General features: G+C 32.6%; 1 protein-coding gene across 3 annotated transcripts in view; it reads right to left on the bottom strand.

Moving 5' to 3' along the window:
* LOC127720077 (zinc finger protein rotund-like) overlaps positions 1–24,230 on the bottom strand; it is a 180,253-nt gene that overhangs the window by 153,690 nt on the left and 2,333 nt on the right. Inside the window, exons 1-2 of one of the 3 annotated variants that reach the window (XM_052226475.1) lie at positions 10,947–11,065; positions 4,303–4,412 (exon numbers count right to left, since the gene is read on the bottom strand). In XM_052226475.1, coding sequence (XP_052082435.1) covers positions 4,303–4,394 — 92 coding nt within the window. In that variant the 5' untranslated portion in view covers positions 4,395–4,412; positions 10,947–11,065. Of the gene's footprint in view, positions 1–4,302; positions 4,413–10,946; positions 11,099–18,887; positions 18,985–24,230 lie in introns of those variants that run through there. The other 2 variants (XM_052226477.1, XM_052226478.1) reach the window with 2 other exon arrangements.

Raw genomic sequence — 24,230 nt, 5'->3', positions numbered from 1 at the left:
AAACTGACAATGACAAATGCTGACAATGGCAATACAACACTGACAAATGCTGACAATTATAATTCAGAACTGACAAATGCTGACATTTATAATTCAGAACTGACAAATGCTAACAATGGCAAAGCAAACACTGACAAATAATGACCAAAGTAACACATATCACAGAACTGACAAATGCTGACAATGGTAATACAAAACTGACAAATGCTGACAATTATATTACAGAACTGACAAATGCTGACAATACAACACTGACAAATGCTGACAATTATTATTCAGAACTGACAAATGCTAACAATGGCAATACAAAACTGACATATGCTGACAATGGCAAAGCAAACACTGACAAATAATGACCAGAGTAACACAATATGGTCAAATGATGACATATGGTGATCATGGTAATACAAATATGGCAATGGTAACACAATAATGACAAAGCCTGACTATGGTAGCACAATACTGACAAATGTTGACCATGGTAATACAAATACTGACAAATTATGACCAAGTAAAACAATACATTTGTAATACAAAACTTACAACTGATGACATTTGTTATACAAAACTGACAACTGCTAACAATGGTAATATAGAACTGACAACTGCATCCATTATGGTAATGTAATTATGCTATTGAAAATTCATCAGACCTTGGAAATGTACCCCTGCATTGTTCACATAAGTCTCGAATAAAAACTACTATTATAAAAAATATTTATGTACATTCTATAACATGTATAAAAAAAGGTTTAATAATCAAATTTCAAAATCATGGGCAAACAATTCTACTTGAGATTTTTGAAAAGAAGAAAGTAAATAAATGTGGAATGTGTCCATGGGACACAGTTGATGCCCCCGCTTGCATATCATATAAAATTATAAACGGACATAACTGAAGAACGGTAAAAGAGACCCTACCCAAATTTGAACTTGATCTGAGTTTTGTGGTTATAAGTATTGTGTATAAGTTTCATAAAATTTGGTTGAGGCAAACTTAAGTTAGAGAACTGAAACGAAAAATTCAGCAATTTTTCCATTTTTAAAGGGGCACAACTCTAGAAGGGTTAAAGTGACACCACCAAAATTCAAACTTGATCTGTATTTTGTGGTAATAAGCATTGTGTATAAGTTTCATACCATTTGGTTGAGGCAAATTAAAGTTAGAGAACAGAAACAAAAAATTCAGCAATTTTTCCATTTGTAAAGGGGCATAACTCTAGAACAGTTCAAGTGACACCACCATAATTCAAACATGATCTGTATTTTGTGGTAATTAGCATTGTGTATAAGTTTCATAGCATTTGGTTGAGGCAAACTAAAGTTAGAGAACGGAAACCAACTTTGGGACATACGGACGGATGGACATACATACAGACTGATAAGGGCATAAAAAATCAAATTAGTCAGAAAACAGTAAATTAGTTTGAGAAAAGTGTTCAGCCAAATACTTGTTCAAAATTTTACTAATAAACAAGAAATCTGAAAGTTTAAAGAGTATCATATTTGTCATTAAGCCTCCCTAAATATTCAAAATTTGCATTTTTACTCCCATATTTATCATATATTTTGACCCCATTCAGACCCTCATAGATAACAAAGACACATCATCATCTGTTGCTTCACTCTTTTATCCTCATACAGTAGCCTCTAAGGGAGGTAACCCTCAAATCTTGAATAAAGCGTGTTGATTGATTTTTTATATTTGAATCAACTTTCAACACTCTAAGCTATGTTATGGTGGCCTTTTTTTTCTTATTCAGCCTGAACAAAAATCTAAATCAATCAGACTTCTTATCAGATTGAAATTTTCATGTAAAATGGTGCATTTATTACAGATTTCCTTCTTCATAGTACATTAGGCATTATTACGTACAGTAATTGGAATAGGATATTGATAACTTAAATTGAAAATGGTAGTAAAATTCTATACAAGACACACTTTGAATTTCTAAGAAAAGACCCCCCTTCCCAACCTTTGATGTGAACCCCCCCCCAAAAAAAAAAAACAACAAAAAAACAACCCACAACTCCAACCCCATAAATAAAAATATTATTTAAGGCAAGATTCAGATTGAAGTCACAGTGTCACGTCCCCAAAATAATCCCCTCAGAGATATCCTGGCTATGGGACTCAAAATCCTTATGCTTTAACCGAGATATCAACTAGCGATGAAATAATTTTCTTTAGGCTTCAAAAAGTCCCTGACGTCTATGATTACTTGTAAACATACAAAACAGGAAGAATTGAAAAGTTCATAAAGATTAATACCTGAGGTTTAAATTGCATAAGTATTTTTGAAAAAAAAAGGAAATGTGGTTTGATTGCCAATGAGAAAAATATCTACAAGAAAGTCTAAAGGACAAGGATGTTGATAAATATTGCCACTGGTCATTAGTAGCCTTGATCATAGTTTGCATATTTGCATATGCAAACAAAACAGTTGAAAGGTTAAAAATCATTCATAAGTACATTTTAACATGAATTATTGCGTAATATGACATTTTCAGAATTAAACCTTGCATACTTCTAGGTTCTAAATACAGAGATAGGGACAATTTTCACTGAATTTATTTCACACCAGGACCATTTCAATAAGTCTTTTAATCAGTCCAAAATTCACATTATTGCAGCTCAATGTTTGTGCTTTGAGATTCTTACAATGGTATGGCTTAATAGATGTCCTCAATTGACAAATTTTGGCAAATTTAAAGCACTTATCCAAAACAACTGTCATGTATGAGGACATTTCTATTAATCAAAGCCAAAATTCTATTGAGAATAAATCTTTTTATCATCTTTCTGATACTAATTAATTTATTTTGTTTAAAGCTGTCCTTTGGTGCAACATTTTCCAAAACATGTAAAATTTGCAATTTTGTATAAAAATGTCTGCAATAGCAACATGAAATGCTGAATAACATTTTTTATTGGAAATATATTAAATAGTTGAAAAATAATTTAAATATGTGATTTATCTTTTTTGGTTTTGGTTAGGAATGTCCATACACATTTCTTTTAAGAATATTCAGGATGAAAAAAATTTACAATACTTGCATACTAGCTGAAGGAAGAACTTTCTGATAAAAATTCTAGCAATGGAAAAGAATCATTTATTAAGGTCTTTCCTTTTACCTTACTGTATTTCTTCTGATTATTATTATTATTATTCTGCCAAACTATAACAAGATTTCCCTTCGTAACCATAAGACATGTCGCTGTCACTAGGTTCACACTATGTATCAGTGTCACAAATACCTATCCGGAACTCCCCCTGTGAGTCATAAAATTTTGTCAGCCCGGAGTTATCTGCCCAAAACCTAAAAACCTTTGTACTATTCACACACCATAACCGTAATAGGTAGAAAATAAACTGTTTACACAAAGATATGTCTCGTTATTTCCATAGTAAAATGCAAATATTGAAATTAAAATAGCAATACTTTAACATGTATAAGTTATGCAAAATATTCAAAGTAAATGAATTATGACTGAAGGAACAGGGCTTCCATGGAAATGAGATGTGCAAATGTTAATACAACTGCATACCAAATATCAATGACCTACCACTAGTGGTTCCCCATAAACTAACCTAATCACAAACTAATACATGCATACTAAGCAAATGTTTCAAAGTCAACAGATCATGACTGAGGGGGCAAGGCCAAATAATCTCCATGGAAATGAGGTGTGCCAATGCTTATACAAGTGTAAACCAAATATCTTTGACCTACCACTAATGGTTCTCCTTAAACTGACCTAATCACAAACTAAAACATGCAAACTAAGCAAAAGTTTCAAAGTCAACAGACCATGACAGAGGGGACAGGGCCGACTAATCTCCTTTGAAATGAAATATTCCAATACTAATACAACTGCAAACCAAATATCATTGACCTACCACTAGTGGTTCTGCATAAACTGACCTAATCACAAACTAATACATTGTTGACGCAGCTGCAGCCTCGGACCCTGACACTTACCTTTGTCTTGCTTTTTGACCTTGTCAAGGCAAGACAAAAGCTGAAGGGTGGAATTTGTTCAGGACCATACCCTGATTCTTCATACATTTGGACCGAAAAAGATTGAAAAAACTCATTGGTAGGGTTATGCCTCTTTGAAAATTAACAGATGTCGGTTGGCCACTTAATCTCAGAAACTGTGTTGTAGCCACCTTGGATCTTCACCAAAGACCATCAATTCATATAGCCTTGAAAATGTCTCAGGGTCAAATGTTTAGGTTGACCTTGACCTTTGACCTTACCCTTGTTATGGAAAATCTCAGAAACAATTATACTTACATAAGTCTTGAATATTGGAAAATGTTTGGGTCATTAAGGCGCAACTTTGTTACATTTTGATCGAAGAGATTTGACCTTTCTGTAAGGGGCATAATCCCTGTTAATGGTTTCTGAAAAGAAAAAAATTGCTTTAACTTATAAACCAAAGGTCCTAAACCCATGGGGTCTTTTGCAATGACATTGTGGACCAATGACCTTGACAAAGTTTATAAGGTCAATAGTCAAGGTCATGTCCCAAATAGCAAATTATATGATATTTTGAACATATTTTGAGGGTTTTATGTGAGTTTTAAGGATTTTCAATGTATTGAACCTCCTATTTCAACAAATATTTTACATTATGAAAAGGAAAAACCTCTTAATTGTTCATGAATAATTGACATTTAATTTATAAATATATCTAGTCCTTTAACATTTCTACTGATGACATTAACCTTTGTGACCTGCCATTTAACATTTTGATTGTTTTAGGAAAATGTATAAAAACAATTCAAATTCTTGTGTTGCATTGGAGTTTGCTTGGAACCAATTGATGGCGTTTTTGTGCATAATATGTGTTGTGATATCTACTATTTCAGTTGTATGGTCATTAACCATTGTGTTTTTTATCGCTGAATATACTTAAGTCAAATCTGGCGTGATATGAGAATTTATAATATTTCCTTAACCCGAATAATCCAGTTGTTATATTCCACTCTCTATCTTTCCCTCTGGCGGACATTGAATGTAAGAGGGAGCTGTATTTATGTAAATTTATTTCAAGAGACTTTTGTCTCATGTTCATTAACCTATTTTCTTTCCCTTTTTAATTTCCGTACATTATACTTCGTATTTAATTAGGTCATAGTACAATAGTACAGTATCTAGGTACTAATAGCTTTAGTACAAAAGTATATCTGTCAATCGTTGTAAAAGTGTGCACTCAAAACATAGTCAATATAAGTGTTCCAAACAATCCCTCAAGTTTGTATAGTGCTTATTAAAAGCCATTAAAAGCATAACAAGACCTTTCTACTTTATTTTTTTTCTTTGTATATATCAACTTCTAAGATTTTAAGTTGTATATTATTCTAAACTTAAGGTTGTAACTAAAATCTGCAACAGTTAATGGGATAAACAAAATAAAAAATAACAAAATAATTGCGAAATAGAATATTCTGTTATGGTATCCTTTTTGTGGTTTGTTCCAGTTAAATGTTCATCTAATTCATTTATTAAAATTCTGAACTGAGTTCAATAATACCTATTAAATTTGACTGCTTACAATTTAAATTTATTGATAAGTTGAAGTCAATAGTTTCATCTCAGAATACCCTTGAAAAATGGACTGGTGTTTATGATAAGTGCTTTTTTTTCATCGATCAAATTTGGAAAGAACTATCTTCCAAATTGACATTTTCAAACACTTTGAATAGCATTTTGAGGATTTTTGTTTTTAACCTTCCAAGTTCCCTATATATTTTTTTTCCATACTATATGTAAATGTGCAATAAGATTTATTTTCTAATTTCTTGACAAATTAGGAGCTGCTTAATGAGGGCACATGATATCTGCACCACCAATATTTCCAATACCTAAGTTACAGAACAAATCTGACAATATTGATAGATTTGACTTGATTGATTGGTGTTTAACACCACTTTCAGCACTATTGTGCTACTTCATGGCAGTCAGTTTTTATTGGTGGAAGAAGCCATAGGAAAACTGACAATCCTTGTCATCAAGATTGGAGTCAAGCACACCTGCCATTTGCAGCAATCGAACTCACAACCTCAGTGTTGACAGGCTAGTGATACAGTAGTTCAACCACTTAGACCACTCGGCCACCAAGCCAAGACAATATTGAACTAGAGGCTCTAAAGAGCCAGTGTCACTCACCTGGATCTATATGCATTTTCAACATTGAAGACTAGAATATAATTCATGTGATACATGTACTTTATTGTATACAGTATCTTTTTCCATTTTTTTTAGATCTTTTAAATTTTCAAATAATACTGTTTATTACCAAAAAAATTGCCAAATAATTTATGCATTTTTTACAAGTTTTTGTCAAGAAAATTTGCTTTAAGAATGTCTGTATCTCTAAACTTGCTTCTATTGTCACATAGGGGGCAGATAACTAAGTTTAGCATTCTTGAGTTTCGACTGTAGCTAAGTAAAAAAGTTTCGACGATCATACTTATTACCCCACACATGCAACTGTAAACAAAAAACATGCAAATGATATGCTATCGTATTGAAATTTGCTGACAACTCTAAAAAAAATATTTAAGTCTGCTTTCACTCGATCCTTAAAACTTTCAATAAACCAGCAATATAAACATGTCGAGATCTTCAAAATAAATGCATAACTTACAGTTTTCAAAAATTTACTGTTAACACTTAAGATATAAATTAAGTCACGTTACTGCATCTTTTTCAAATTAAAGTTAAATGTCATTGAAAAGATTTTTAAAGAATGAAATGTTGAATATGAAATAGTAGTTTAATGACTTGTTGTCTAGTCCTTAAACAATAAAACATTGCTTGATGCATTAAATGTCACAAAATGCACTGCAGTTGTTACATTTGAAATCTATCATCATAGATTTTTATGGCTTTTTTTTTTTAAACGTGTGTCAGTGCAGTTTGAAGACTATAAGTATTTTTCATGCACTGACTGCCATGCAAATCCATGTCAGTCCGTTATAGTTGCATTAATTGCAAATTTGATGTATTTAGATTATTGCCATTCAAATTTTAAGTTTTAAAAAATAGTTGCTTTGTCACTGTGTGGGCTGGGTTCATTACTTGAGGTTATGGACTCACCTCTGACCTCAAAATTTGATTGGATATTAAGTTTAAATTCTAGGGTTCATGGAATGACTCCATTGGATGTTTTGATCAAAAATACTACCATATATCAAAAGACAACTTACAATTGTCCAATTTCCATCATGAAATTTGTTTTTTATTTTTGAATATTTTGTGAAGGGAAACGACTCTTAGATAAGACAATCTGTGTTCTAAAAGTGTATTTATATGGAAGCACATAGCCATCTTATGCTATTTGTCTGCCATTACTGGACATCACAGATGTTCCTGTAAAATGTTTGATGTCACAAGAGAACATGTCTGACACTATAAAGTGAAAGCGATAGTTTGATGAAGTCAATAGTTCAAGTGTCACAAATTCTCAAGTCAAGTGTCACAAATTCTCAAATAGAGATATGGTATATGTCCCTAGTTTCTGTTTTAACTTTTAAGTGACAAATAAAGGTCCTACATACAACCCATATCAAATCTATTTATTAAGGTCTATCCCCTACGTTGGGAAAGACCATATTGTTTTTTTAATTTTTCTTTTTCAATAATGTTGTTTGCATGAATGATTTCTATATGTTTTTTTTGAAATTTTTTTCTTCTTCAACACCATAAGACAATTTGATACATATTTCAAATCATCTAGAATTATTATCTTTGTATCTATATGGGTAATTTATTGCAATCAAATTATGTTTTTATTAATAAACATGTAAATAATACTATGTACAGATTAGATTTTTATGACATGAATATAATTTAATCATTTACTTTTTTAATGGTCCATTGAACTTATGAATAATTAATAAGGTTTAACTGAACCTATTTATAGGTAGCTTAGAGGCACAGCTCAAAATTAGAAGTGTATCCATAACAGCTCTATAAATATTTGAAATAATTTTCTGAAGTGAAAGGGGCATTATCCAATTGAAAAAATACACAACTAAAATACAACACAAACAGTACATCACAAAAACTGTCACATCTTATAAGATGCATATTTTTTCAAAACTTCAATAGATCAAGAACAATTAAGATCTTTAGAAACATGTCTATTGTTTAAGACAGTTTGGTGTTCATCAAGATGTCTTTTGGATATTGTGTTGCTTTCTCATCTACCTTTTATTTGTATACCACAAAAAAGTCAATAAATTTCTATGTGATCTAAACAAAGTTGGGACGACTGTTCTTTTTTTAAATAATCCAAGGGAGCAAATGTTTTTAAAATTGATGAAATTAGACATAAAATGTAACCACAGAATAGATCTAGTCTGTTTGACCTTATAGCAAACACTACCTACACTTGATTGATTGAATGATTGATTGGGTAATGGTGTTTAACGCCACTTTCAGCACTATTGACAATATCGTGAGGGGTGGGTCAGTTTTTATTGGCGGAGGAAGCAGTACCTGGAGAGAACCATCGACCTTCAGCAGGAAGTCAAACGCTGGAAACAACATGTCTAAGTCTGTAAAAAAACATCACTTAAAAAATTGTTTCAGCTTCTAGTTGTTTCAATTTTCTATAGAAATTGCATATCAAAAGTCTGTTTTTAACCCTTACTAAGGCAAATATTTTATGCTACAATATTTGCAATCAAGATACATATTTGTGCGCTTCATAAAACATGTGCTTCTGTCAACTCTTTTACAAACCAATAAAAAAGCATTAGATTTTTAAATGCACACATTAATTTTAATATTTACACAGATTAACAAAATTACCCTGCCTAGGAAGACATATTAAATGAATTCTAACAATCCAAACATTCTCAAATATTCACTACTATAAATAAGCTCGGTTAAATAAATAAGTAATCCAATATGTCCCCTCAGTTGACACTAACAAGACAATAGGTCAAAGGTCTAATATTTATGCAGTCTGTGTCCATTAATCTGATTAGATTTATTATCATTACACTAACTAAAGGAGAATTCGCAAATTAAAATATTTTCCTGGTTTCCAACTCTTTTCCTTAAAAAATTCCAAGGTTTTTCCAACATAAAAACAAGGAGATGAGGTATGATTGCCAATGAGACAGCTATCCACCAAAGTTCAAATAAAGTGGATGTAAGCAATTATAGGCAACTGTACAGTCTTCAACAATGAGAAAAACCCATACCATATAGTTGGCTATAAAAGGACCCAACATGAAAAATATGAAACAATTCAATTGAGAAAACTAACGGCCTAATTTATAACATAAGTAAAAGATTTCTCCAAGATTTCTTCATACATTTGTATATTTTCAGGGATGGTGTCAAACGTCATAGATGAAGAAACAATAAATTACTTGTGAAGTTTGACATTTAAGTTAATAACCTTTACAAATAAATTAACATTGTTCTATTTCTCTTGTTTGGTTTGGTTCTTTTAACTTTTTCATAAATACATAACCCAGCCACATTCTGTATGTGCATGTCCCTGCCCCAAGTCAGGAGCCTGTAATTCGGTGGTTGTCGTTTGTTGCTGTGTAACATATTTGTTTTTCGTTCATTATTTTGTACATAAATTAGGCTGTTAGTTTTCTTGTTTGAATTGTTTTACATTTGTCATTTCAGGGCCTTTTATAGCTGACTATGTGGTATTGGTTTTGCTCATTGTTGAAGTCTGTACTGTGACCTATAGTTGTTAATTTCTGTGTCATTTGGTCACTTGTGGAGAGTTGTCTCATTGGCAATCATACCACATCTTCTTATTTTTATATCCTACAAAAAATGTAAGCATGAGATTGCTTCCAATGCAATTTTCCATATTAATTCCTTCCTCCTGTAAAAATAGTTGATCAGCCCTGATTATGGAATTCAAATAAGACCTTGATAATATATAACTGATATAAATTTCATAACAATCTGACAATGAAGTTAGGCTTGAGAGTGCTTACATTTCAACTTTCAATATAAGCTGCATTTCAAAGGGACATCATTCCAGTAAAAATAGTTAATCAGCACTGATTTTAAAATCTTTCAAGACATAACTGATACAAATCTTTTATTTAAATTTCATAAAAATCTGACAATAAATGTAGGCTTGAGCCCTTAGAAAGCATTTTCCAATAGAATTTACATTTCCAAGGGACATAACTCTTGTAAAAACAAACTGTTCTGAGAGCTATTGCTCACTTCTTGATAAAGTGTTTGGTCATCAACAATGATATCACCTTTAAGTTTTCAGTAAACAGAAAACTGAAGAGCAATGGGTGTGAACACTTGGAAACTTTGCATGGCTTCATTCAACACAGTACGAAAACCACTATGTCTATGAAGTAAATATACATTTTTCAAAAATTAATTCACCAGATAATTTGCTCTTCATTCAAATAAGTAATCAATTTCATAGAAGTCAATAAGTAATTATTCTCATCAATATATGTAGAAATATAGATATATAAGTAGTTATTTGCTCTGTGTTGATATAAACAAATAGCTTGAATAATGGATATAAAAGAACAGAAAAAATTTGGTAAATAAAAAAGAAATAAATAATAACACTATTTCGGGAAAAAAAATTGTAAAAAAATGTTGTTATAGGATCAAACTGCCATAAATGTATCACTCTTATTGTCTATAACATAAAATGATTCAATCGGACATATTTTTTACAGACAAACATACAAAAAAAGTTATGACAAGAGACCCAAAAACAAAACTATGATATTAATTCTTTACAGTCTCAGACAAATAAATGTGATTAATTCATTATCTTGTTATTGTCACAAGCACCACTTCATCAAAATTGTCTTTACATTCTTAGATACTACAACAAGCTATTATCAAGCCCTGCCCAACAATGATCGCAGACAAAACGGAAACTACAGTGACATCTAGACACAACTTACCTATGGGGAACATCGGCTGTCACTAGGGGGCACATCAGGTCAAACTATTTGATGACCGATTAATTACAACTTTTAAAACACAACGACAAACAAATTACATATCCTATCCACTGATTGTAAAATAGTCCATAAAAATAAACTGATACCAATCGAATCATTTCCTGGAATCATTCATGCACGTAATGATTGAAGCATATCAATATGATATCTAGGTAAACAAAACGTCAACAAAAGATTAATAATAATAAATGATTTTTATCATGACATGTAAGTACCTATCTCTGAAAGCACATTTCCTCATGCATGCATCAATGCTTTTATTATTACATAATTTTCTGCGTTTAAATTCATCATTTTTAAATTATTACTTACCTGGTGTCTTCTTCCGTTAGAGTAGTGGCGGATCCAGGGGGGGCTTCTGGGGGTTGGAACCCCCCTTTTTTTTTGGACAATCAATGCATTCAATTGGGGATATATGTTTGGAACCCCCCTTTCTCCTGGGTTGGGAACCCCCCCCCCCCTTTTAAAAGTGGATGGAACCGCCCCTGTAGAGGTTAATAATATCCCAGATAACAAATTTCCTCAAATCAGAATTTCAATTCTGGAAAATTATAATTTGAAAAAAAATCTCTTTGATATTTTTTTTTTAGTTTTAAGTGGATAACATAGTAATACAATTCATTTATCTCATAACTAATATTTCTGGTATGTATTCATTGAATCTTAAGGTTACTTAACATCCAGTGGCCAATATTACATGCATATTTAAGAAAACAAGCATTCTGTGAGTATTGCATGGCAATACATAGTCCTCTACAGGTTAAAAAATTCATTGTATTGGAACAAAATTCCAACTTGATCTGTAACTTGTCATGGTGTAAACTATATAACAAATATCAAATCAATATCTTCAAGCATGTCAAAAAAATTTGTAAGGGTTCCACAGAACCCAGTGTCTCGCCTACTTTTTCTGTTAATTGCAGGCTCAACAAAAATGAGGAAGTAAATCAATAAAAATATTCCTCTTGATACTATCTTTTGATTGTAAGAAGATTCTGTCCAAGTTTGGTAAAAATCCAGGATAGTTTATGAATCTAATAAATGTTTAAAAACTTTAACTGCAGACTGAATGTAATGTTTACTGGAAGAAAACAAAATTTCCTTCTAGATACTAGCATTTGATCATAAACAAGCTTCTGTCCAAATTTTGGTACAAATCCAAAATAGTATAAGAAAGTTATTAAAATTTTAAAAACTTTAACCACATAGTGAATGTGTTTTTTCCTGGCAGAAAATCTAAGTCCATTTAAAAGTAAAATAAGGAAAAAATGGATTTATTTTTTTACAAAATTTACTTCTGGATACTATATTATGATCATAAACAAGCTTCTGTCCAAGTCTGGTACAAACCCAGGATAGTTTAAGGAAGTTATTAAAATTCTAAAAACTTTAACCACAGAGTGAATGTAATATTTCCCGGCAGAAAAACTAAGTCCATTTATAAGCAAAATACGGAAAAAATGGAATTTTATTTTTACAATTTACTTCTGGATACTATCTTATGATCATAAACAAGCTTCTGTCCAAGTTTGGTAGATATCCAGGATAGTTTAAGAAAGTTATTAAAAATTCAAAAACTTTAACCACAGAGTGAATATTTGTGGACGCCGCCGCCGACGACTACGCCGACGGAATGTAGGATCGCTATGTCTCGCTTTTTCGACTAAAGTCAAAGGCTCGACAAAAAGTGCAGAAAACTGATTATTTGAGTGAATTTTCTAAGTCCAAGGTGGATAACTCTGCACAAAATCATCAGACCTGAACAAAATTCAAACTTGAACTGTAACTTGTCATGATAAAACAATATACCAATTATCAAATCAATATCTTTAAGAATGACCAAAAAAAGTGAGGAAAACTGATTATTTTAGTGAATTTTCTAAGTCAAAGGACCATAACTCTACATAAAATCATCAGACCGGAAAAAAAATTGGAACTTGACCTGTAACTTGTCATGATAAAACAATACAACAAATATCAAATCAATATCTTCCAGCATGAAGAAAAAAGACAGACAGACAGACAGACAGACAGACAGACAGACAGACAGACAGACAGACAGACAGACAGACAGACAGACAGACAGACAGACAGACAGACAGACAGACAGACAGACAGACAGACACAGACAGAAGGACAGACGGAGTGCAAACCTAAAGTCCCCTTTGACTTCGTCGGTAGGGGACTAATAACAAAGCATTCATACAATATTCAGTAAGTGTCATCGAAACTTGGGTAAACAGTGTAGAGTTAGATATACTGCATTTAAATAGGCCATTAATAAAGCACTAACAAATTCCCTATTTCAGTTATTCCAAAATTTCAAGCACTGTCTTTTTTTCAAGGAAGTTTTTAATAATATAGTCAGAAAGGGCAGTTTGTATTTATCTGTAAAAGTTAAAATAAAGCCATCATTTTTATGGAAGTTTCATAACATTTGGTTGAGGCAAACTAAAGTTAGAGAATGGAAACTAATTGTGGGTCGTACGGACGGACAAGGGTAACACTTAATGCCCTCTCTGCTACGGCATAAAAGTATATGAAAATCCCTACCAAAAAGGGAAATAATTCTTACTGCATTTGAATAAAGGAGACAATTGTTGTTGTTAGAGTTTATAGTATGCACTCAGGATGGCACTTTTTGAACACTTGGCTTCAAAGGAGAAAGTTTGATAAGGCCCCATTATGGCCCTGTTTTCTAGCTTAAATTTCAAATTAAAATATTTTATGGGCATTATCACAATGTATCATAGTAAAAAACAATGAGTAGACAGGAAGTATGTCTTTTTTTTTAAATGACATATGAGCGTTCTTTTTTATGAAGTCAAAATTAATAAGTTTCAATTCTCAAACAAATTCAACAAGAACGGCCAATTTTCATTGGTTATGAAGACAGAAACAATACATTGCATGCATGGACAAAAAGACTTTTTTTTTACATAATGTTTGTTATTACAAGCAACCTTCCTATTAAGTTTATCAAACCTTGGGCTCTATGTATAAAAGGCCTAAATGCTGTTGAAATCCAGTATACTTTGTCAACTTTCACAGAGTTCTTTGGTCTATTTGGGTGAAAATGTCAACATGTATATCAGTGCTTTGAGTCTCTTGTTTTTATTTTAGTAATTTTTTTCTTCGAGTTTATGTTATTTTTTCTTCAAGGTTTTATGTTAGTAAATTTTCTTGATATCGATTCTTTTGCAACTGATTTTTACCGGTTGTTTTTATATTTAGCTTTTACACGACTGTTCCAGGTTAAGGTTGAGCGCTCACAAACATTTTGAACACCACACATTCTTTATACGCCTGTCCCAAGTCAGGAGCCTGTAGTGCAGTGGTTGTCGTTGGTTCATGTCGGTCATATTAGTTTTCATTAATTGTTTTGTTATAAATTATGGCTTTATTTTCTTGTTTGAATTGTTTCACATATTTTGAATTTTAAAGCCTTCTTTATGGCATTGGTTTTTCTCATTGTTGTACAACGACCTATATAAATTGTTAATATCCACTTAATTTGAACTCGGGTGGATAGTTCTTTCATTGGCAATCATACCACATCTCCTTATTTCTATAATTATCTAGTTTTTAAAAACAATACTTTATTCAGAATAACTTGAATTGGATTGGATTGGTCAAGCCTATGTTAGCCCTCCCCACAATTTTTCTATTCCACATTCTAACATGTTAAGCATTAACTGGAAATTCTTCACTTCTTCATATAATAGACTAAACATATTGGGAACCATATGGAACATTTACCTCACTTACTCCTTTAAACGGATCAGTCTATTAGACAGCAGGTAGAAACAGAAGAATAAGGTGATTTTTAAATTAAATTTACTATAGTTAAAATGCCAGATTTTGATTGGTTAATACGAGGGTGACAATTTACCCTATAGCTCAGCAGGAGACAATTTTTTTAATGTCACCCTCTCCTGCAGACCAATCAAATATTGAAAATTTAAAGGACAATGAATTGAACTATATCAATAATTTCAAGGAAAATGCTCAAGTTCATCGTTTTGGCCTCAGACCTTTTTCATAAACTGTCAACATAAAAAGATATATATCTTGCTTCACTTTTGTTGTTTTTTTAATAACTGTAACATAATTAAGTATATGACGTCATATTTAATTACTTTCAATTTACAATTCAAAATACAATACTGACGGAACATTTAGTATAATAAATAAATACCACATAGATGAGAGGGTGATAGTTCAGATTGTTACCCCTCAAAAAAATATAGTCCAACCTTGGCTTTGCCTTCGTTGACAAAATGTTCTCCAGGTAACAATCTGCTCTATCACCCTCTCAGCTGTGTGTTATTTATATAATATCACCTCCAATAAAGTAAAATGAAGAGAAGCACAGGCTAATGACACCTGAACGGTAATTTTCTCATTAATCAACTTAAAACAAACTCAACTGATATTTTATGGCCCATGACATTACTGTAAATTCTAAAAATTTGTGGTCTTTTTATCTAGGCAATATTTGTGACAGGATAAGCTTTGCGTTCCTAAGAGCTCACATCAAAAAAAATTAAGAATAGAGAATAATTAGGTGCTAAAATATAAAGAATACAGAAAAATGGCCTAAATAATTAAAGAAAACAGAAATAAAGGACCCCCCCAATCCAGATCCTCATTCATATCATGCAACATTTCCACAAATCTTCCACAATTTTGAGCTTGACATTGGGAACCTTTTAAAGTCTTTTCTTATTTTATTTACAATGTTGGATTGCTTTGTCATTTATGAATTCCTCATATTACCTTTTATTCATACAAAAGCAATGATAGATATATATACAAACACAAAGAGGCTTCTAGGAGTATTGATCTTTCACCTGGCAAAATTATCCCTCAATTGCTGAAGAGAAGATCACATTGCTTTGTTTTAATCAATCTCCTAAAGTTTCAAAAAAGTTTTGCCTTGTAGTTTCAGACATAATTTTCATCCTTTACGAATTCAGTTGAAAAAAAAAACCACATCATTTCCGCAAAATTTGGTTAAAATAAGTTTCAGAGAAGAAATAAAAATATGATTAATATATATCAAAGGTAATGCTTTTGCACAATTTTAACTGTGCATGATGATTATGATATTGCCTGACAGGTTTCGGTCTATCATGGACCTCCTTCTGAGCAGAATAATGTGGTGACATCTTTTAGCTCCTTTTATAATGTACGGCTGGTCAGAGAGATAAAGTTATTCATTCTGGATAAAATGTAAACCGTTGTCAAGTAATTTATCCATTGTTCCCCAAGATACAATGGATCCATTCAGCATGTCATCCAGTGGGTAAATTATACGGCAAAGGAGATATCGGACCGATAGAATTAACCATTCTGGTGAACAACTCTGATATGTTAAAAATAACACTGTGGAACCAACTGGCAAACACTTCAACCAAACAGGACACAGCATTCACCATGTCTTTTGAAATCACTGAAATTCTCTGGAATGATCCAAATGATCCAAGGTCAGAAGTCTTTAGAAGTAAAAAAAAAGATTAAAGGATCCTCTTACTTTGTGCCATAAAGGCTGCCATCTTTGCCATGCAAGCAGTATTATAGTAAATGAATACATTAAGTAGAGTGTCTTCCAATCATCAATCCTCTATGGGTTACAAGAGTGCACTTATTTGTTTACATTCATCAGGCAAGTTTTTTACCCCAAGATGGTACTCAGAATAAAAAAAACTTTGAGGCTCCAGATTGGATGATGCAGGTTGGAATTATTTTTTATTTGAAAACTTATCCATTTAGGTTTGAAAATAGGTGAAAATTAAATTCATTATTTGCAATGTGTTTATTAACTAAAAACCCATTCAAAATTAACCTTTCCAATTCAGTGCAGAATTAGGAAGCTTCCATAATAACTGCATTTTAGGGCAACTTTTGCTGCATGACCATATATACTAATTTTTTTTGCTGTAATAAAATGCTGACATCTATAGTTACAGGAACTATCCATTTTTTCTAGTGAATTTATTCTTCAAGAAATAATTTTTTAAAAATGCATTACAAAAAAATTGTGCTCTTGTAACCTAAAGATTCAGGGCATTGTACCTTGTAGTTCAGTGTACAAGATTTTTTTTGATTGACAAATCAATCTGAATTAAAGTTTGCCTCTGGCGGCCATGTTTTTCTTTGAATTCAAACCAAATAAGAGTCATTTGTAAAAGACCTTTCATACATCATTCCTGCAAAGTTTGGTGATAAATACACAAGTGGTTTCGGAAAAGATTATGACAATATAAATGTAAAAATTTTACAGAATATGGAAAGCAAATGCAGGATGACAGCAGACGACAATGGCCATAAAGTATTGGCAATATCTCATATGGCCTTAATGGCTAACAAGGATTATGTCAAGCAAGGAAAGAAAAATTTGATAACTAGGATACACCAATTGACATCTTATTTTCATATAATTTACGTCATCTACAAAAAATGTAAAGGACATGAAATTAACAAGTTTGAGACATTGTACATAGAAAAGTGTAAAAATGAGATATTATAAAGAGCTGCATCATGACAGCATTATACATTCATCCCATAAAAAAATTTCAAATTGTGTTTTTCAAGCAAAATATGCAAACTAAGATAATTATTTTTTAGTTCATATGAAATAAATATAAAAATACAATGTTTTATGATTGCCAATGAGACAATTCTCCACCAGAGATCAAATTATGTAGAAATAAGCATATATAGGTCACCATCCAGTCTTCAACAATGAGCAATAAGCAAAACCCATATTGCATAACAAGCTATTAAAGATCCTGAATGAAGCTTATAAAAGACAAATATGAATAAAAGGAGATCTATGTCAATGAGACAGCAATCCAATGACACAAGAAAAACAAAAAATATCAAGAGTCCAATTCCTCACAGCAACAGTGAAAATTGTAAAAACTGAAAGGAAGCTTGCATTTAAAATATCTACAGTAAATTCAGAAATTATTGTGTGCATTTACTATTGCGATTTTTTCTGGAATGGACAAAAATGTGAGATTAATTATTGCGATTTGAGAAACATCTGCATACAGATATATGTATCAGTTTTCAGAATGCGAGTTCATATTATTGGGATACTCAACCAGTCGCATTATTTGCATTAATAAATACCTCGCAATAATTTATGCATTTACAGTATCATGCAATTTTTTTGTAAAAAAAAAGAGAGTTGATTTCACGGGCGGCATTAAAAAACTATAAGTGGCAAAAAAACCATGGCTAAAAGAAAAATCATAAAAAGAAAACAACCGTTCACAAAACACTATACAGAAACTTAAAAGACTGAGCAACAAAATACCCATCAAAAACTTGGGTGAACTAAGGTTCTCCAGATGGGGTCAAGTTTGGTGATCAGTTAACTCAAATTGTCCTCAGACATGTGAAAATAATTTGAAAGGATGGGATACTGGGTAGCTGTACATTAAACAACAATCTGATGAAATACTCCCAACCCAACAACTTTGATGATAAAGATTATAGACAAAACAGAAAATTTGTTTATAGGAAATGTTGACAACAAAATTAATGGAAAGTCAAATGATTTTATGAAGCCAAAACGATATGGAAAATCAACAGTTTCACAATAAAAAATGAACAGATACATGTAAACTTTCTTTCAGAATGATTTTATTTAATTTCCTAGCGAGATACACCAACTCAAATGTCCATTTTGTTCTCCAGCGTGGTTCAGAATACAACCGACGCTGCAATTTCAATTGTGACGTCAATCACGTGCAGCCCATGTTCTATTGCAATTAGAACATGACTTTGTTTCCAAAGCGTGGGAAGAACGTCATATAATTGCAATATTTCTTTTTCTTCTTTTTTGCTTTCTAACAAATAAATAATTACCATTCCATTAAAACTGTTCTCTTTTCCATTGTCATCGCTGTTATTGTAGTTCCTCATCTTAATTCATTGTATTGTCCTATTAATCAATTATTCATACCTGTAATAAATCAGCCATTGATGAATACTACTGTAGAACAGTTTCACAAAATAAGAAAATGTAGTTGTATTCAAATGTGATTGATTGATTGTTGGTGTTTAACACCTCTTTCAGTATTTTGGCATTATCATAATAGCAAATATTTATTGGTGGAGAAATCCAGAGTACGAAGAAAGAACCAACTACCTTCAACAGGAAAACTGTCAATCATAGTCAATAACTAGATTTGGTAGATCATGATATTCTCTTTATGGATTTGATAATGCTGCTGTTTCTTTTTTCAAATCCTATTTGAATGAAAGAACTCAGCAAGTACAAATTGGCAATGCTCATTCTGAAAAACTTTATATCAAGCATGGTGTCCCCCAAGGATCCATATTAGGGCCCCTTCTGTTTATTTTATACATAAATGACCTTCCCATCTATATAAAAAATTGTTGCACTGATTTATATGCTGATGATTCAACTTTACATCTAGTTGTTATCAAACTCTACAATCAAAGGTACAAGAAGATCTGCATGGTGTTGAGGAATGGTGTAATGATAACAATATGTTCATCAATAAAAATAAAACAAAATATATGATTTTTGGAACAAAGCAGAAAGCAATGCCACATTACAGTGAAAGTAGTTTAACTATTAACAATCAAGTGATACAATCTTCCACATGCGAAAGTCTCTTAAGCATTAAAATTGACCCTTCCCTCACATGGAGTCATGGACAAACCAAATTGATTTGATCTGCTCCAAAATTTCATCTAGGCTATATCTACTTTTGAAGATTAAGAAATTTCTAAATCTAGACTGCAGAAAATTATTCAATGATGGTTATATCTTTCCACTAATTGATTATTGTTGTATAGTGTGGCGTAGTTGTAGCCTTCTGAGCCCTTATTCAACCACTTAAACTGGATGACAGTTGAAAAGAGAATGAAATATCACAAGTTTGTGATGACATTTAAGTGCATCAAAAATGATGCCCCATCATATCTTACTAGCAAGTTTCATTTATTGAAATCAACCAGTTGAAAAAATATTGAATATTAATTATTTCATCATGTTTACTTTTTCATAACATTTTTGCAGTTGTATTGAACATTATCATTATACTTGACTTTTATACTAAGTTATGCCATGTATATGTTTGCATTTTTTGTTTATGCTTTTTCTATGATGAGGCTTCAGGGAAGATTAGATATATAGCTAACTGTGTAACCCTCTTAAAATAAAGTATTGTTGTTGTTGTTGTAATAAAGAACGAAGTGAAAGAGTGAAGGGCACCTTTCACAAGCAGGGTTCGAACTTACAACCTGAGTGTTGATAGGCTAGCAATCACTGTAATTGAACTAATAAGACCACTCGGCCACTTAGGCCCCATTTCATAAAAGGCCTTATATGACTGAAATAAATGGAGAATGTGTCCATGGGACACAGATGATTCCCCCGCTTGCATATAACGTTATAAAGGGACATAACTAGAGAACTATAAAGTGACGGCACCAAATTTGAACTCTATCTGTGTTTTATGGTAATAAGTATTGTGTATAAGTTTCATAACATTTGGTTGAGGCAAACTAAAGTTAGAAAACGAAAACCAATTTTGAGACTAGGAAGTACAACACTTTATGCCCCCTCCACTTAGGTGGAGGCATAAAAATCATGGGAATTTTGTGTTAAACTTGAACACTATCAATATTCACAGAGATTCTAAGGTCAACATAAGGGATAAACTAATTTATGGTTCTGCAAATGACAACACTGCTTTTCTGACATACATTTGCAATTGAGAAATATCTATAGTGCAGACAAACATACAATGAAGTAAATTTAGTTGGTTCTTGTATATGTTCTCTATTTTCAAATAAAAAAAAATAATTAGAGGCTCTAAAGAGCCTGTGTCGCTCACCTTGGTCTATGTGCATATTAAGCAAAGGACACAGATGGATTCATGACAAAATTGTGTTTTGGTGATGGTGATGTGTTTGTAGATCTTACTTTACTGAACATTCTTGCTGCTTACAATTATCTCTATCTATAATGAACTTGGCCCAGTAGTTACAGTGGAAAATATTTTGTAAAAATTCACATTAATTTACAAAATTTATAAAAATTGTTAAAAAATTGACTATAAAGGGCAATAACTCCTTAAGGGGTCAATTAACAATTTTGGTCATGTTGACTTATTTGTAGATCTTACTTTGCTGTACATTATTGCTGTTTACAGTTTATCTCTATCTATAATAATATTCAAGATAATAACCAAAAGCTGCAAAATTTTCTTAAAATTACCAATTCAGGGGCAGCAACCCAACAACATGTTGCCCGATTGGTCTGAAAATTTCAAGGCAGATTTGTTCTAAATGCTTTGGTTTCAGAGATATGAGCCAAAAACTGCATTTTACCCTATGTACTATTTTTTAGCCATGTGGGCCATCTTTGTTCGCGGGCGGGGTTATCGGACACATTTTTTAAACTAGATACCCTAATGATGATTGTGGACAAGTTTGGTTAAATTTGTCTTAGTAGTTTCAGAGGAGAAGATTTTTGTAAAAGATAACACAAATTTACGAAAAATTGTTAAAAATTGACTATAAAGGGCAATAACTCCTTAAGGGGTCAACTGACCATTTTGGTCATGTTGACTTATTTGTAGATCATACTTTGCTGAACATTATTGCTGTTTACAGTTTATCTCTATCTATAATAATATTCAAGATAATAACCAGAAATGGCAAAATTTCCTTAAAATAACCAATTCAGGGGCAGCAACCCAACAACGGGTTGTCCGATTTATCTGAAAATTTCAGGGCAGATAGATCTTGACCTGATAAACAATTTTACCCATGTCAGATTTGCTCTAAATGCTTTGGTTTCAGAGATATAAGCCAAAATCTACATTTTACCCCTATGTTCTATTTTTAGCCATGGCGGCCATCTTGGTTGGTTGGCCGGGTCATCGGACACATTTTTAAAACTAGATACCCCAATGATGATTGTGGCCAAGTTTGGTTTAATTTGGCCAAGTAGTTTCAGAGGAGAAGATTTTTGTAAAAGTTAACGACGACGGACGCCAAGTGATGAGAAAAGCTCACTTGGCCCTTTGGGCCAGGTGAGCTAAAAAGAAGACAAAATTCTTTGTATTCTAACCAAAACTAAAACTATTAAAACAGGCTCAGGATTCTCATTAAGGATTTTTGAAGACAAGTTCAGGGCCATGATGAGTCCAAAAGCGAGAAAAAGAAATTCTATTGCTATATATTTTATTAATTTAGTCTCAATAACAAAACAAGCAAAGAAATAACATCGAAGATAGATTATTTTTAAACTTTTGCTATAAATTGTTGATATGTGTGCAACATTTTACAATCTTGATGAATCTTTGGACTCACCAGTTGTGCAAATGATGAGTCCAGACAGATTTTCATATGTCCAGGCCTACATAATCTCCATGGAAATGAAACTTATCATAAGTCATTCCCTTTAAACCAACTTTATCACAACATTTAACATGTAAACTATGCAACACATTCAAAGTCAATAGATCATGACTGAGGGAGTGGGACCAAACAATCTCCATGGAAATGAGATGTGTTAGTGCTAATACAACTGCATACCAAATATCATTGACCTACCACTAGTGATTCCCCATAAACTGACCGACTCACAAACTAATACATTGTTGACGCTACCGTGGTCTCGCTTTTTCGACTGCATCAATGCGAGACAAAGATAAAAGTAACTGAAAAACAAGAAATGATTGTAACAGGATGCTGTTACGATGTCTCCCAAACGAATCTCCCATAATTCGTAATTCCCAGGGTCGCCTGACATTGGGCAACGTCCAGTGAAAATTGGTTTGGTCCAGTAAAGTTATATGCATTAGTGATGCCTGGGGACTAACCTTGTATATCATTCAAATCATCTTGGCATGACAAACCAGAATATATATGGTTTAGGGGTGGGGATCTCGACCATTTACATGATACTAGAACATTGGGGGTGGGGGGAACCCCTGAGGACTGACCGTATACGTCATTCAAATGTTCCAGACATGACAAATAGGAATATATATGGTTTAGGGGTGGGGATCTCAACCATTTACAAGATATTAGAACTTTCTCAAATGGCAGGGGGTCGGGATGACCCCTGGGGACTAACCCTGTATATCATTCAAACCATCTTCGCATGACAAACCAGAATATATATGGTTTAGGGGTGGGGATATTGACCATTTAGAAGATATTAGAACTTTCTTAAATGGCATGGGGTGGGGGTGACCCCTGGGGACAAACCCTGTATTACATTTGATGTGCTTTATCATGACAAACCAGAATATATATGGTTTAGGGGTGGGGATCTCGACCATTTACAAGATATCAGAACTTTCTCAAATGGCAGGGGGTCGGGGTGACCCCTGGGGACTAACCCTGTATATCATTCAAACCATCTTAGCATGACAAACCAAAATATATATGGTTAAGGGGTGGGGATCTTGACCACTTACAAGGTATTAGAACTTTCTTTAATGGCAGGGGTGGGGTTGACCCCTGGGGACTAACCCTGTATTTCATTTAATGGGCTTTATCATTTAGAACATTTTCAATTAAAAAGATTGTGTCTATCACAAACGGTTTTCAATTTATAATCATTTGAAAATTTCAAAAAATTAAATCCCATAGGGTTCTTTAGTAAAACCCTCTTTTCTTTTTGCCCCTCAAAGTACCCCTATATAAACCCCATTGCACAAACAAAACCCTGATTGCACCACTAGACATGTTAGTCTAACATATTGTGAAACCCTAAGTTAATCTGACAAGCGGTTTTGGAGAACGGGTGCGGACAAGTTCAAATTTAAAAGCGGCTGAAGAAGAAGAAGAATAATAATAATAACAAGAAATGATTGTAACAGGATGCTGTTACGAAGTCTCCCAAACGAAGCTCCCATAATTCATAATTCCCAGGGTCGCCTGACATTGGGCAACGTCCAGTGAAAATTGGTTTGGTCCAGTAAAGTTAAATGCATTAGTGATGCCTGGGGACTAACCTTGTATATCATTCAAATCATCTTGGCATGACAAACCAGAATATATATGGTTTAGGGGTGGGGATCTTGACCATTTACAAGATACTAGAATATTGGGGGTGGGGAGGAACCCCTGGGTACTGGCCCTATACGTCATTCAAGTGTTCATTACATGACGAACAGGAATATATATGGTTTAGGGGTGGGGATCTAAACCATTTAC

This window comes from Mytilus californianus, unplaced genomic scaffold (assembly GCF_021869535.1).
Source record: "Mytilus californianus isolate M0D057914Y unplaced genomic scaffold, xbMytCali1.0.p SCAF_11, whole genome shotgun sequence".
NCBI classification, from domain to species: Eukaryota; Metazoa; Mollusca; class Bivalvia; order Mytilida; family Mytilidae; genus Mytilus; species Mytilus californianus.
Note: the sequence above shows the minus strand (reverse complement) of the source record. Positions and strands in the feature narration are given on the sequence as shown.